At 34.2% G+C, this 17,500-nt stretch overlaps 1 protein-coding gene across 1 annotated transcript in view; it reads right to left on the bottom strand.

The window, feature by feature from the left end:
- Window positions 1–17,475, bottom strand: part of LOC129234607 (dual specificity mitogen-activated protein kinase kinase 7-like) — a 55,395-nt gene extending 37,920 nt beyond the window's left edge. The window contains exons 1-2 of the mRNA XM_054868636.1: window positions 17,307–17,475; window positions 10,681–10,786 (exon numbers count right to left, since the gene is read on the bottom strand). Coding sequence (XP_054724611.1) covers window positions 10,681–10,786; window positions 17,307–17,460 — 260 coding nt within the window. The 5' untranslated portion in view covers window positions 17,461–17,475. The remainder of the gene's footprint in view (window positions 1–10,680; window positions 10,787–17,306) is intronic.
- Between the last annotated feature and the right edge of the window lie 25 nt (window positions 17,476–17,500).

Genomic DNA, 17,500 nt, shown 5'->3' with positions numbered 1-17,500 from the left:
TCAGCGAGAGGCGCAAAGAGGCGAAAGACAAACGTCATCCTTTCTCCGATCCGATGCTAACGGATCAGAGCATCGGTTAGCATCGGATGTGTGCGGTACACCCACCTCAATTTGCTCGGAGGGGTTGAGGATAAAACAACTTTCAGTGATTGCTAGTCAGGAGTTTTGTGAAAGGTTCGTTTTTAGGGGTCGGAATTTTGTGAAGAGTCCATTTTTAGGGGTCCAAATTTTGTGAACGGACCTATTTTTTTTTTTATCTAGATTGACATCTGAAGGGAGTTTTTTTTCTCCTTTGTATATTTTAGAGAACTCTCTGTTCGCCAATAAATTCGTCAAATTCTAATTTTGTTCACCGATTTTACGATTTTATCGCATTTGGCGCATTGGCTAGGGCTGGGCGATACATCGCAAAACACCGGTGTCAAGCAATCATCGCCACGCCGGTGTTTACATTTACTGTTCTTCCGATACACCGCGATTCCCGGTGAAACGCAATGTATCACGATACATTGTGATGCGCCGCGATGTTTCCAACGGCATCAGAACGTCTGAGCGAACAACGATGCTTGCGAAAGACCGCGTTCGTTGAAACACCGCGATGCATCGGAGATTGCGCTCGCTCGGGGCGTTCGTGATTCTGATAGCCAAAAATGTCTATTTGAGAAATATTCTCAACAATTCGATTTGAAAGCTAAGTGAAAACTAAGTGTAAATGTTTTTACTCACTTGTATTTCTTTAATAATGAAAAGGCAGTTAATCTTGTCCCTTAAAGGACGCTTGTTTCAATTCGCGTACGGGAGAATCAACCTGTAAACATCAGAGCGACTTCGAACGACGTGTTTCGTCAGGAAGAAGGATGTGACGTCAGAGCATGAGCGGAGATGATGTAATCTCCCGATAGCTCCGCGGCAAATCGAATGTTCTGGAAGCATCCAGACTGAGCTCTTACGTAGGCATATCCGGCGTGACGTGCATAGAGTGCGCCGTATTATATAAGCAGGGGGAAATGAGAAGGAAATCACTTCTTCTGCTCGCGTTTCTCATTTTCGACTGACGATAGTCGTATTTTTGAGAGGATCGTTCGCTGTTGTGGCGACGTCCTGCACTTAGGGGATGGCTTTTAGAGTTTCGCCATGAGAGTTAGGGACTTAAAATTTTTGAAACATTTTTTAGGATAAGTCAAATTAGGGTGTCAAATGTGTTTTTGGAAGATGTTCTTTTGGAACATGAAGGATGTTTTTGAGAGTTGAAATTCCTCATATTTGTTTATACAATTTACTCATGTTATAGTTTTTGTTTTTATAGTTGTTAATTATAGGATAATTATAAATAAAATGATTTAGCCATACAACTTGAATTCTGACATTTCATTCACTTGATAGCTACAGGAATGTGAAACAGAAGGCATCTGCTAAACTTAGTGTTTACCTTCCTTGCGGGAGTTAGACAAAATTTGTTAGGTCAACAAGAGGGTTATGGGCCCAGATTGCCCTTCCCTATTCACATTCCGTCAGCTTGAAGAAAGTGAATTTGAGGAAGAAAGGTTGTTGGATGAAATATCGATTAGAAATTTGGAAATTAATTTTTTGAGCGATCTCATCGAAGCGAAGAGATGAAAGAATTTCTGAATTGAAAACGATACGAAATTTTTGTCCAGTAAAGAACTATGTCCACCCAAACAGTTAAAATTGAAGAATTGAATGATTCGAATTATGTCGAATGGGCGACAAACCTCAAGTTCCTGCTAATGGACAGGAACTGCTGGAAAATTGTTATTGGTGAAGAAGAAGAACCGATCGAGAACAAAGAGGAAGGAATCACAAAAGCGGATATTAAAGATTACCATGTTCGGAGGAGAGCAGCAGTTTCTATGATTTTCTTAAATATTGAGCAACGACTTAGGAAGATTATCGAAAATTGCAAAGATCCCCGAGAATCATGGAAAAAGTTGAAATTGTTCTTCTACCCGGATAACAAATGCGCCCGGATGCAGCTGTTCTTGGAACTGCAAAATTCAAAACCTGAAAGAAATGAAAATATTTCCCTTTTTGCGGCCCGTTTACAACGATTGTTTGATCGAATTAAGGTTACATATCCCGAATATCCTGAGGACTGTATCTGCTTCCAGCTTTTACAGAACTTGCCTAAAGAATATGATCATCTAGTCCAAGCAATGCTTACAAGGAGTGACCAGGATTTCAAGTTTGAAAAACTGGTAGTGGATCTTGTGATTGAAGAGAACCGCATGGTTTTGAAGACGAAAACTAAGGAGCGGCTTGAGGTGATGACAGTTCATAATCGGCAGCGATGCTACAGATGTGACCGCATTGGACATCTCAGGAAGGATTGCCCAGAGCTGAGACAACAAAATCCCACGACGAACCAGTCCCCAAGTCCAGTCAACGAGAGAGGAAGCACCACAGGACATGGAAATTCTAGGGGAAGATCGAACCAACGAGGAAGGAATCGTCGACGGAGAGGAGCCAGATATAGAAATACAACGGACCGGCGGAGATCTCCATCAACTGACAGATGTGAGTATAGATCCTTTTTCTTATCAGAGGCAAATTTAAATGAAGTAGGGGTAAAGGAATCGACATGGATTTTTGACACGGCGGCCAGTCATCATTATACCCATAACCGGAACTGGTTTAGGACATTTTCTCCCTTAACGGATGTTCAAATGGCAGTAGCAGTCAAGAAACAGACTTTTCCCATTGAAGGCAGCGGGGAAATTAAAGTTCGTTTCGGAAATAGATCTGTTGTTTTAGAAAATGTCATGTATTCACCGAGGTTAAGGAGAAATATATTGTCCGGACCCAAATTTGATTTGGGAGGTGCTAAATTTGAAGGGGGTGGTGGCTCCGTGAAAGTACTAGATAAAACTTGTAAATTGATTTTTAAAGCAAATTTAGAAAATGGTGTATATATTGTTGATTCTGTAAAATCAAACCAATTGCCTGTTTGTAATACTGATAATGAAAATACTTTTTTAGAGTCCAATCATATAAATATTGAAACCTGGCATAAACGTTTCGGACATATAAATACAGAATGTATCCAAAAGACAGGGAGTTCACAAGCTGTTAATGGTTTACCAGAATTTAAAAATGTTAAAATTAATTGTGACACTTGTAAATTAGGAAAATTCAGAAGAGTGAGTTTTAAACCTATTGGGGATACAAAGTCAGACAGTCCGTTGAACTTGCTTTTTTGTGATGTTTGGGGGCCTTGCAATGTTGAGGGTAGAAATGGAGAACGTTATTATTTATCTGTTATAGATGATTTTTCAAAAAGAAGTTCTCTATACCCTATAAAGTTTAAAAGCCAAGTACCCGAAATTTTGATGAATCATAATATCAAAAAAGCGGAAAATTTTTTGGGAAAGAAAGTCAAGGCTGTAAGGACAGACAACGGAACTGAGTTCGTAAACCATGAGTTAGATGATTTTTTTAAGGAGAAAGGTATACATCATGAATTAACCAATTTCTATTCTCCTGAACAGAATAGGACGGCAGAAAACTTTAACAGAACAATTGCAGATAGTACGCGGGTGATTTTAAAGGAGAGCGGTTTATCTCAGAATTTTTGGCCAGAGGCAATGAAATATTTTACGTACACCTGGAATAGGGTTTGCCATGCCAATCAGACTAAAACCCCATTTGAACTTTATGGGGGGAGAAAACCCTCTATAAGGCATCTCCGCGCTTTCGGAACAATATTGTTTGTTGGTGTGCCCAAACAATTAAGAAAGAAATTGGATTTAAAAGCACAAAAGGGTGTTCTCATAGGTTACGCGTTTAATAGAAAAGGGTATAGGATTTATCTGCCCGACAGCAACAAAATTATAGAATCAATAAATGTATCGTTCAAAGAAAACTATTTTTTCCAAACTGACTTTCGAAATGAGTCAAATGAGGAGGAGAAACGAGTTCTATCATGGCCCATGGCACTTCCGCCTGCAACCTTGAGCGAGAATGAAACGGCTAATGAACAGCAGAGTTCAGATTCGACCGATTCTGAAAGCTCGATTGCTAGCGGGGAAAGTGAAACGAGTTCTCAATCTGAAGATTCTGACAGCGAAAGTAGTTTACACCTACGCGATGCAGTTTGGGTGAGAAAAGTAGTGAAAAGACCGGATAGCACACGGAATGATATATATTATTATGAGAAAGGGGAAAGGAAAAGGTTAAGATCTAAACATGACATTGAAAAGTATTGTAAATTAAAAGATATAAAATACGATCCAGATAAGTTTAGTTTTAAAGGGAAAGATCTAACAGAGAGGCAAGTAAATAATGTGTCTGTAAGCTCAAAGAAAAACAATAAGAATTTATGACTAGAAAATGAAATTCAAATCCCTAGGACTAACAAACAATCTTTAAAGGAAAAAGAAAGTGCTGAATGGCAAAAGGCAATGGAGACTGAGCTAGAAATTATGCATAGTCGAAAAGTCTGGAATTTGGCAAAATTGCCTGAAAATGTTGTTCCAGTAGGGTCTCGCTGGGTTTACACTTTAAAGAAAGATGAGAGAGGGGTAGTTAAATCTTATAAAGCCAGATTGGTTGCGAACAGCATGCATCAGATCAAAAACCAAAATTTTGATGAGACATACAGCCCAGTATGTAATTTTGGAATAATTAGATTTTTCTTTTCTCTGTTAACTACATGGGCAAATTGGTTAAATATACAGTGTGATGTAAAGAGCGCTTACTTATACGCTCCAATTGATGACTTGATATATATGAGCCAGCCTCCCGGTTTTGTAACCAAAGGAAAGGAAGATTATTTTTGTAAATTAAATAAGGCTATTTACGGGTTACACCAGAGTGGACGCTTGTGGTTTTATGAATTAGATCAAGTTTTATCACAAATTGGTTTTAAGAAATTTGAATCATAAAACGGTGTATATTTTAATCCTAATGTTCTATTGCTTGTATATGTTGATGATATTGTGATTTTTGGTAAAAAGGAAAGTCATATAAACAGTGCAATTAATTCTTTAAGTAAACATTTTGATTTGAAGGTATTGGGAAGTACAAAGAAATTGTTAGGGGTAGAATTTGAATTAACGGGAAAGGAATTGTATCTATATCAAACTTCTTATATAGAAGAAGTGTATGATCGTTTTAAGAAATTCAAATTCCCATCTACCTCTCTTCCAATTAGCAAAGGCATTGTTTACTCTAATTCTGACTGTCCTAAGACAGAAAATGAAAAGTTTGAAATGACTAAGTTTCCTTTTCGTAATTTGTTAGGATGTTTAGCATTTATAGCCAATAGAACACGACCAGACATTGCATATACTGTAAATTTATTTAGTCAATTTCAGAATAACACAGGGAAACGTCATTGGGATGGCCTTTTAAAATTTTTTGGATATGTTTATCAATCCCGAAATTTAAAATTAAAATGCGGTAAAATCCAAATAGTAGCTTTTTCAGATGCAGACTTCGCATCAAATAAAGATGACAGAACTTCTTTAGGGGGTCAAATGATTATGTTAGACAAAGCTCCTATTGAATGGAGAACTTTTAAAGAACGGAGTGTTAGTTTATCAACTATGGAATCGGAGTTCATAGCATTGACAGAAGCGGCAAAAGAAACATTGTGGTTTGACAGAATTTTGGAAAAATGTTTGAAAAATAAACTTTTAAAGTTCATAAAAATAAAAGAAATTATTTATGTAGACAATCAAGCTTCTTTGGATTTTGTAAAATCACCAATTGAAAATCACAGGAGTAAGCATATTGATGTAAAATTATTTTTCATTCGTGACTTGATTGCTAAAGATATTTTTACTGTTTCTTAAGTAGAAAGTAAATCTAACTTGTCAGATATTTTCACGAAGCCACCAACCCAAAACGACTTAAAATTTTTCCAAGAAATTTTTTTCAATTCAAGTGATTAATCTATTGTAGAAAGTGTTTGTAATTTTTTGATAATCATTTTTCGATGATGAGCAGTCATTTGTGAAAAACGCGTGCAGAAAGTCATTTTTTATGTTTTTGTTAAATTTTTTTAGTATGGATTGTCAACTTAAATTAATGTAAAAATGAGCTTATATACTTCTGTTTTTTTTTTTTTTTTTGATCAAAAATGAAGCTTGAACTTATATTCAAAACTGTTTATTATGATTATACATATTATACAATTGTTGTTAAATTGCTGATATTAGAACAGTTACTTGTGGTTTTTATCGTTATTTTTCAGATTAAATCTGATGTCTGTCCACCAACATGAGCTTTTGTCAACTACGTGATTTTTTAGATCAGTGACATTTTGTGAAGATACGATTGTGACTGAGAATTTTAGGAGTGAATATAGTTGAACTTTTTTTCTAGAACTTCTATAGGACTATAACAATTATTTTTTGTGATATTATTGTTGTAATGTGCAAATGTTGTTTTACTTAAATTCAAGAAGAATGTTAAGTGTTCGTTTTTTTAATGTTGAAACTAACAAATTTGAGACAGTAAAAATTAACTAACGTGAGATTTAGATTTAACAATTTACTAATTTTTTGAGTGATAAATTGTCTTTAAAGAAATTTTTGAAGAGTGAGAATTTTTTTTTGAAATTTAAATCAGATAATGCTAGAAGCTCAAACTTAAATATGTGAGATCAAATGAATTGTCGAGAAGGGAGGGCATTGATAGCCAAAAATGTCTATTGGAGAAATATTCTCAACAATTCATTTTGAAAACTAAGTGTAAATGTTTTTACTCACTTGTATTTCTTTAATAATGAAAAGGCAGTTAATCTTGTCCCTTAAAGGATGCTTGTTTCAATTCGCATACAGGAGAATCTACGTATAAACATCAGAACGACTGCGAACGACGTGTTTCGTCAGGAAGAAGGATGTGACGTCAGAGCACGAGCGGAGATGATGTAATCTCCCGATAGCTCCGCGGCAAATCGAATGTTCTGGAAACATCCAGATTAAGCTCTTACGTAGGCATATCCGGCGTGACGTGCATTGAATGCGCTGTATTATATAAGCAGGTGGGAAATGAGAAAGAAATCACTTCTTCTGCTCGCGTTTCTCATTTTCGACTGACGATAGTCGTATTTTTGAGAGGATCGTTCGCTGTTGAAGCGACGTCCTGCACTTAGGGGATGGCTTTTAGAATTTCGCCATGAGAGTTAGGGACTTAAAATTTTTGAAACATTTTTAGGATAATTCATGTTAGGGTGTCAAATGTCTTTTTTTGGGAAGATGTTCTTTTGGAACATAAAGGATGTTTTTGAGTAGTGTTGAAATTCCTCATACTTGTTTATACCATTTACCTATGTTAAAGTTTGTTTTACAGTTATTAATTATTGGATTATTATAAATAAAATAATTTAGCCATACAACTTTAATTCTGACATTTCATTCACTTGATAGCTACAGAAATGTGAAACAGAAAGGCATCTGCTAAACTTGGTGTTTACCTTCCTTGCGGGAGTTAGACACAATTTGTTAGGTCAACAGAAGAACTGCCTTCGCAGATACATTGCGGATGACTCGGCGAGACTACTCGCTGATACACCGCAATGCGTCCGAAGAACTGCCTTTGAGAATACATCGCGGCTTATGATGACTCGGCGACTGAAGTCGAAGCATCGCTGCTCGCAGCCAATGGCGATGCATCGTGATATTATGTCGATGGCAGGGCCGTAGATAGGGTGGGGACCGTCGGGACAAATACCCCCCAAAATTCTAGGACACAAACTTTTTAGTCCTTCCCTTTTTTTAGTTTTTCCTTCTCCACTCAAAAGAAAAAAGAAAAGAAACAACCAAGACTCTGAATCCTCTAATCAAAACATTTCCCCTTCACCTTGACCTTGCTGCTTTTTTCTTTCAGTCGGACCCCAACTCTGACTCCCACCCTCCAGCACAAAAAATGCGCAGTGGACTGGGGTTATTGTTAGAAATGGGGAATGTCGTCCAAAATATGAAATTAAAATGAATCTTCTGTGTTTTTATGTGGCTCATGCTTTTGCAGGCCTTGCGCCTTACCCCACCCCCTCCCCCGTCGTGGACACCCTTGATTTAATGAAAAGAAAATACATTGAAATATCGCGATGTATCGGAATATCGCGATGTTAAAATCTGCAACATCGCCCAGCACTAGCATTGGCGAATGCTTAACGCAGTTCCTGTATTAGATGGCGTTGTAGGGAGGTTTTAATGTACTTCATTAATTAAAATCTAAGATGAAGCAGAAACACTAAAAAAAAAACTATCTTTTTACTGTTTCTAATTTAATATTTTTATAATACAGTGAAAAATGTTTAGCAGAACTGAGGGGAGCAAAACATTTTTTTCTTGTTGAAAGAATTTTGTGATACAAGATTTGGATTAAATTGCATAGTTGATTGTCTGAACTATTGAAATCATTGTATTAACTGATTTTACACATTTCACAGCATTTGGCAAATTTCTAATTCAACAATCCTCTGATCCAATTTTACAATTTATAAGTAAATTCAATTTTGGAAATGAGGCAGAAGCAAAGGGATGTACTGCCAGGGGTCGGTCCAGGATTTTTCACAGGGTCCGTTTTTTGTGAAAAATTAAATAATTTTGTGAAGATTGAATAAATTGTGAAAAATCAAATAATTTCGCAAAAAAAAAAAAATTTTTTTTGTTAAAACGAAATTTTATAATTTAGAGATGGCACAAACTGCATCAATTAAACTTTAAGTTGAGTGTTTTCCTCTTCTGTGTCGAAAATATCATTCTGGAGTGTTTTTCTGATATTTGGCGGGGGGGGGGGGGGGCATCGCTCTCTAAAGTATCAATATTTATCTACCATTCTACATTATGTTAAATTATACTACAAATATTTCTGTCCAGAATTTAAAATAATTGTAAGAAAAAAATAAATAAATAAAATTCAGAATAGGGTTCAGCATTTAACTTTGTGACCCAAGACACTCTTAAAAAGCACAGAATTTCCTTTAAAACTTATAAATTCCGTGATTTTAACAAAAATAAAAAGTTATTTTAATTGTTTACCTCTTAACAAAGCGTAATAAACATCAAAAATTCGAAATATCGGATTCCGATAACGGATGCAAAGAGATCGCAATTCTCAAAGTGAAGGCATCAAAAGTATAAAAACGACTTGTAAAAGAAATATTTTTGATAAAATTATTTTAAAATTGCATTTTAGAGTCCTATGATAAACATTTCATTAACATCTGTGGACACAGTTGAAGCAAAAAATAAATAAATAAATAAAATAAACCATCTATTCAGCATTTTCATTTTTGACTCATAACAGAAAATGGAATTTTGCTTTAAAAACTTGGAATGAGAGTTCTAACAGAAATAAAGAGACTTTTCATTTATTTGCATCCTAATAAAGCAAAGTTAGCTCGAAAAAAGAACAAAATATGATTCTCATATCGGATGTTAAAAGATTGCATTTTTCAAAATGTAGACATCTAAAGAAAAAAAACGGTAATTAAAGGAGTTTATTTAAAGCTAATCATCCTTGTTAGCATCGAAAAATCAAAACCCATATAATTTTCTCCCAAAATAACAATTAAACATCGCACCGCACCGTAAATCGCAAATATTGACAAGCTAGTAAAATTATGAGAATATTTTCTAATCAAGTCATTATAAAGGTTCAACGCCAGACGCTAAGTGGTGATAATTTTGAAGTTGGTAACCTTATCTAGCTGAAGCGATCATATTTTTTCCCCACCCTTACTATCCTTTTGCAGTTCTAAGTTCATTTCGCAGATATATATTATTATTGTTTATTAAATCATGAGCGGGGGGGGGGGGGGGGGAGAAAAGTGCTTACCAATGCCTTTTCAGAAAAGTTTACAACAACACCGCTGCTAATTAGCTGTGATAAAACAAACAAACAACCATTATATTTATTTGGCAGTAACAATTATTTATCGCTTGCAGGAGCATTGCAAGAGTGCCGAATTTTTTCTTTCAAAATTAGCCGATTTTGTATAAGCTGATCCCTCTAATTTGACTTCAAAAAAGGTTCCAAAAATTATCAATTTATACACAGAAATATGCGTTATTTTGCTTTTAGATTTGCTCTTTCAATAAACAATTTGTGAAAGATCCGATCTTGTTTATCAGAATTTTGTGAAGTGTCCGTTTTGTTTGATCGGGATTTTGTGAAAGGTCCGTTTTGTTTGATCGGGATTTTGTGAAAGGTCTGTTTTGGTTGATCGGATTTTTGTGAAGGGTCCGTTAACGGACCCAAATATCCTCTGGCCTGACCCCTGACTGCCTAAACTCAAAATTTTAAGATAATCAGTAGAAATGGTAAGTGCTGCTATGCAGCATGAGTTAGAAAACTTTTCAATGAAAGTCAACCAAGAATGGCAATTTTAAAGGCTTTTTACTCAAAACTTGAAAATGTCAGCTGACATATTTTTGTTTCTCACTGCCTCAACTATTATGTAAAAAACAGCTGAATTAAAAAAAAAAATAAGTTAAAAAAAAGAGAAATAATTTTAAGAATTTATTTTTTTGATGAAGCTATAACAACAAATAACAATATAATAGTAGACAAGATTATCAATTATTTTAGCAATACAAGAATATATGCAATATAATAAGATAATATTAGCAATATAATAAGACAAGAACAAATAAGTTCGTTTTTTGAGTACTTTTTTAAAACTGGCATTAGATAAATTAAAGTACTTACTTATCAGACATCTTCATACTTGGTTGAGACTGTGGAAGCATAAAAGGTTTTCTAGAACGGCTAGAAGAAGACGGTCGTCCAGGGGAGCCAAATTCTCCAATTGGAACTAATAAAGATATATATATATATAAATAAATAAATAAATATATATATCAAACATAAGAATGCTTTTTACAAGAAAACATGTAACTACTTTAATTTGCTCTATCTTAATAGTGGTATTGCGAATTGCAGCATTAACCTAACCAAACTAATACCTTGCCTTTTCTAATGAGCTTCCAATTGCCTTCAAAATCAGTCACAGAGTTGCTAGAGCCAAACTCATTGATAAGTTAAAAGTTAAGAAATTGAAATTACTGCTAATCTATACAATTTTTTGAAACTTCTTTTATATTTTGGAACCGGGGGCAGCTAGTTGCGTTCCCTTGCCTCCGTCTGCATAAGACCAGCAGTGTTCGCGCTCAACTATCCGTAACCTGGGTCCCAGGGACCCATTAATGAAATAGATTTGGGTCCTTTGGTGGAAAAAAGGAGTCCCTTAAATTTTAAACAAAATCTTAGCGTGTAAATGAATAATATAAAAATATTTATACTTGGGGGGAAAAAAAGGTATGAAGTAAGATAAATTGGTTAATTTTGCCCTAATTTTTTGTGATTATCATGGTAAAATGATTTTCAAATAATACTCTTGCAAGACTTAGTTATGTGAGAAACTATTTGGTCAGTTACAATAAGATTAACTCAAAATTTACTTTAAAAATGTGTTTTACCATAAAATAAAAAACAAGTGCCTCTGATTGATCAAGGAAAAAGCACTCCATTAACCTTTGTTTTCCTGGAAATTATCTTAGTGAAAAAAAGTGAATAGCCCCCGCCCCCCCCCCCCCCCCCCCCAATTATCATTAGCAATTACATAATAATAAACTAAAAAGCAAGCGAATGAACCCAATGCAAAAATCTCGATCGCCAAAACGAAACATTTTTTCATGTGCAATTGCTCATTTGCAAAATTAACTTACTATATTTGACTTTATTTTGACTCATTCAAAATATCTGTTTTGGCTTTTGTGCTATTTTTAAAATCGCGCCATTTTCAAGATGGCGCGATCGATTAATACCAGACTTTTGCAAGTCCAAATAAAAATAGCCCATCAAAAAGAGATGAATTACTAAAAAAGGAACAAGATTAAATTGCTTTTGTATCAAATTCAATTATTCATAAGCAATTTAAGAAGAAAAATGTGAGTTCAGAACTTGGTGTTTAACATGATCGGGAAAATGTTTGCCTTTTTTTTTCTTCCCTCCTTTTATTGGGGATGTAAAATAGTGATTTTCAAAAGTAATTCTGGTTACGTGGATGCAAAATAGCTATATTTTTACTGTACAGTTGTCTTGTATTAATCCTGAAGATTGCATTGAAACCACTCTTACTTTTAGTTTTTATTACTGTTTTCAGGAATTTCCTCAAGATAAATGTTGAGGGAGAGCTTATTCTTAGAATACAGTACAATGAGCTATTTATGAACTTGCAATATTTTGCTCCATGAGCTCTGCCCAGGAGGTCACTATAAGCTCCAGTCTTATCACTAAAATTCCATTGACTGGTCAACAGTAGGGGTGTGTTCGAATAGCTGATAAAGAGATAGGGTCTTTTTAATCCCTTTCTGTTGATTCTCCAGGTCATTGAAGCTTAAAAGCATTTACTAAATAGATTTTTAGCATTTTCTTCAATTTTTTTCTGGTTCTTATCTTTTGGGTTTTCTGGGTCCCTGGGACCGATTTTTCGCGTAAGTTGCGTCCCTTTCCCGCGAATTTGCGTAAAAAACCCGCTATAGCGCGTAAACGCGAACCCTGGACCAGTGTATATGCATGCACGTGCTTAATGTTATGCGTATGAAGTCCATAGAGGTTTTTATTTTCGTCAACATGCAAGCTTAGAACAATGATTCATGACACACATATGTACTAGCAAATGGTAAAAGTGCCAATGCATCTTGACAATGCAGAATATTTGTCTCTCGAATTGTACTAGTACTCCACAAGCAGCATCAAATTTAATTATGTTTCATGGGAAACACTAATGTAACCAGAATTTTCTTCTCAAATGGATTTTTAATCAAACAATCTTTCAATCAGCATCTTACCATTATCAGGTTTGGAAATATGGCTTAAAATCAGGTACTATGGTAGATTATCCTGATTGTTTGGTATATCCCTGCTTGGATGAATCAGGTTTCATTTCAATAAAAGTTTCAAATTTTTATTTAATCTAGTTGAAGGTTGTACATTGACAGTAAATTTTATTTCAATTCACAAGTCATTTTGATGTTTACTCTGCAGTTTATTTAGAAAATACTAATTAAAAGCTTCACACTAAAACCTTTCAAACATTAAGAATTGTTTAAACAAATACCTTTTATGTTTCTAACCTTTCCTCTTTTAAAGCCTTTTATCATTAGGAGACAAACAAAGTCTTTCGAATGCATACAACCAAAATTACATTTCAGTTCTTAAAACCGTTTACCCGCCAATGTTCCAAAAATGGAACATCATATTTTACTAAAAAATTTCCCAAGAAATAACGTTAAAATAAACAAGTTTTTTTAACACAGTTTAGTCTTATTTCAAAGTATTTTTTGATTTCCTGCTTGATTGTTTATATATTTTCAGTTATTTATTGCGATTTTTCAAAGATGAGTGTTTTTTTAACTTTTTGCAACATTTTCTTATAAAATTTACCAAAAATTGGCTTTTTCAGAAAATGTGATGATATTTATTATAGTTGTGAAAAATACTTTAATGTATGATTTTAAAATGCTTGTAGAAATGTACAATGATATTTCCAAAAGGTGCACCCCTTCAAAATAGCATGTTCCAATTTTGGAACATTGGCGCTTTTAGGGAGTCAAATTTCCAAGAACTAAATCGTTCCAACTTCAAAGGGGAAATTTCCTTTTTCGTAATATATGTTTCTTTTTTCTTCTCATTTTGAATGTACTCTGATGTAGATATTGGCAAAACCAAGTAAGTTTATATTTTGAAAGGAAATGACGTTCCGTTAGCAAAGAAAATAATAATAGTCTACTGTTTGACGAACTATATGACTCCGAATCCACACCTGCTCGAACAGCTGCATTGTTACGTGATAATAAAAAATAATATTACTGAGCGTTTTATTCTTCATATTTTAAATGCAGTTCAATAATTCGCTAGCTTTGTTTTCGAGCGAAACGAAATTCTGTTTGACGTATACCAACTGTTCATAAATGTTAAAAAATGTCTACAAGATTTCTTACTGTAGAACAAGCTGTGGCTTATTTAGAGACATTGTCAGATTCGGATTTGTCAGATGTAGATATATGCCAATAACCCCCTGATGAACCAGGCAATATCACTGAGGAAGACATTCTAGAAGACGAGTTACAACCTATTACACCAATTGATGTATGTGGACAGGTGGACATTTTTTCCGCCAATTCTCGGTAAAATTTAACAAAAAAATCGGAGGAAGAACAAAGTCTGAAATCATTAGATAATAAAAGTAAAAAGCGAATGAAAACGGAAAAAAAGAAAAAGTTGGAATTATCAGGAAATAAAAGTAGAAAAAGAATGAAAATAGATTTAATTTGGGAGAAGAAAGCTAATTTTCAGAAACTGATTTCGTCAGAAAGTATTGAACCGCTTCGACACGCATTTCCAAATATAGTGGATTTATCTCCAATTGATTTATTTTTTTTAAATTGTACCTTTGCAGTATGTTGAACACTTAGCAAATATGACAAACTTGTATGCATTGCAAAAAGGAGAATCAATAGATGTTAACAGAGATGAAATCCTAAAATTTTTTGGTTTGCTGCTATTGAGTGGGTACCATTCCCAAAAATAAAAAACAACTTTTATTTGATGGACAACCATGAATTAAAACAAAATGACAAACTTGGAAAAGTATACCCTATTTACGAAGAATTGTGTAAAAACCTTCAACAATTTGGTGTATTTCATGAAAAATTGGGCATAGATGAGTCTATGGTTCCCTACTACGGTCGGCATTCATGTAAAATGTTTATTAGAGGAAAACTAATAAGATTCGGCTTCAAAATTTGGATGCTGTGCTCTTCAAGTGGATACCCATATTCCATGGAGATTTATTCAGGCAAAAAAGAAGGATCCCCTGATGTGCAATTAGGATCCAGAGTTGTAAATGATCTATTATCAGTTTTGACTGACACGTCTAAGCGTGAAGTATACTTTGATAACTTTTTTACATCATATGACTTAATTTCTCGGCTATCAAAAAAAGGTGTACGAGCAACAGGAACAATTCGTGAAAACCGAACTGGCCATTGTCCACTGAAATTCAAAACAGCCCTTTCTAAAGAAGATTGAGGAAATTTTGACTATCGATCTGGTGGATCAGTGTACATGTGCAGCTGGAATGATAATGCAATGGTTACAGTAGCATCTAATTGTTATACACATGAGCCACTTGCATCTGTAAAACGTTACTCAAATGTGCAGAAATGAAAGATAGATGTGCCACAACCTCATCTTATCAAGAGATACAATGAAGGAATGGGGGGTGTGGACGTCTTGGATAAACTTTTAGGGAGCTTCAGACCTCATTTGAGGAGTAAAAAATGGTGGTGGAATATTTTTAGTAATGTTCTGAATATTTCAGTTGTAGCTAGTTGGTTACTTCATTGTGAGTTACATGAAGTCAAGATGAAGCATTTACAGTTCCGAAGAGAAATAACAACTCACCTCCTAAGAAGAAAAGTACGAGTGGAAAGTCATCCAAGGCCTCGTTGTCATTTACATAAACAATCAAGAATGTCTGACGGACATTATATTGTATCTACATCCCAAGGACGTTGTGCAGCGTATAAAAAAATACGACTAAGAAATGTTTCCATTGCGACAAACGACTTCACCAGCAATGCTTCCTTTCATATCATTGGCATTAGATATTTCTGTATTGGATTTCCTGAATTCTGGTATGTACATAAATGCAATTTAAAATATTTTTTCCGTAATAAAGTATGCTAAGATAAAAACCGCATTAAAAACCTCTTAGTTTAAAAAAATTCTCTGAAAAAAAAAACTTCATGCAAAGCGCCAATGTTCCAAAAATGGAACACACTGAAAAACATAGTACAATTTTTTTCTGGAAATTTTATTTTATTTCTGTATTTACTAGACATAAATAGACATAATTTCAAAAAATTACTCAAATTTGATCTTCCGTCAATAGTTCGGCGGTTAAACGGTTTAAAAGCAATTTCCTTTTTTTTTTATGAACAGTAAATACATTTTCTCTTTTCAGAAGGGAAACACTATTTTTTTTAATTTTTGAAACATCACTTTAGGCAATTCTAACCATCCAATGATTTTCCATCAGTGCACTTCACAAGTTGAAATCAGGTTTTGAAAAAAAGGCATGCATTGTTCGTCAGTTGGAAGATTTGGGCTAGTATCTTTGGTCGAAGCAGCTATCTGACTTCTTTTTGTAAAATAGGATATAGGATTGAACAAAAAAAAAAAACGATTCCTCTGCAACGAGTGAAATTTTTACACTTTACTTTTTCTTTTCCAAGTTTTATTTTATTAGCTCAGCATAAAAAAAAACCAAGCATTAAGAAAAAAAAATTTCATTCTGCTCTGGTTTAACTTTCAGGAACTTTGAAAAAAAAAAAAAAAATCTGATGAGGAAGTAGAGCATCTTTTTAGATTGTATTTGAAAAATCGGATCCCTGTCAGGTATCCTATGTGTTTTATGTGCTATAGTGCAAACCTTGGTTTGTTTACCATTCGTTGAATATTTAAATTTGCTTCCTATTCAGTTGCCTAATAGTAAAGCATTCAGTCGAAATAAAAATTTGGTTTGTCTGTCCATTATTAAGCATTCGGAATACCAATCGAACATTTGGTGCATCTCTACTAGTTTATATAATAACTTACATTTTGCCAATGAAATGATCCTTAAAATGTCATTAAAATCTGCTAATAAAAGGAAAATTTGTCAAGACTAATTTCTCAGTTAAAAGTTTCATTTGCCCCGAATATCGTTTTAAGATACAGCTTTCTGTTTCAAACTTCTTCAAATTGATGATCGGATCAATAACAGGAAAAGGTTAAATTATTAATAGCTGAGCAATGTTAAGAGACAGTTTGGGCACTTAAAAATCGTTAACTTAGGAGGAATCATAAAAGACAGGAGATAAGTTCGAGTTATTATTTAAAAATAATTGCCATGCTATGCAACATAAACATCACAAGGAACTAATGCCATTTACTTACTATGTTACATGCTTTTCGCAGAATTAATGTATAGGAATCAACACAAATTTTACAAAATTCAAATTAATTTCAAGAAAGTAGTGTAAAAGCCATAAAAAGTGGTAGAAATTATTTAACAGAAAGATAATGTGCTGCATATAGGTGCTTAAAGGCTCATTATACATTTTCTATTGAAATCAACTGATGGGGCTATATGCGTCAGTTAATAGTTTAATGTATGTAATATTTAGAACTACGTTGGAAACAACAACCATCTGAGAAACTTTTAACAAATAACAATGTTTTCTCACAATGCTATTATAACTTCTTGCATGTTTGATGATACTCACGATTTTTTAGTCTAGGTCTGGGAGTATGTTGTGGACTCGTAAATCCAGTTGTTAAATCCCTTGGCAATTTATCTCGACTTCTAGCTTCATTTTCTGCTCTTAAACGAGCTTCTAAGTTCATTAGTTTGTTATGAAACGATGCCATAGTCGCCATGTCAGAATTTATCACGATTTTCGCAGTCGATGTTGTTGGA

Source organism: Uloborus diversus, chromosome 1 (genome assembly GCF_026930045.1).
Source record: "Uloborus diversus isolate 005 chromosome 1, Udiv.v.3.1, whole genome shotgun sequence".
In the NCBI taxonomy this organism is placed as follows: domain Eukaryota; kingdom Metazoa; phylum Arthropoda; class Arachnida; order Araneae; family Uloboridae; genus Uloborus; species Uloborus diversus.
This window is presented reverse-complemented; position numbering and strand designations above follow the sequence as displayed.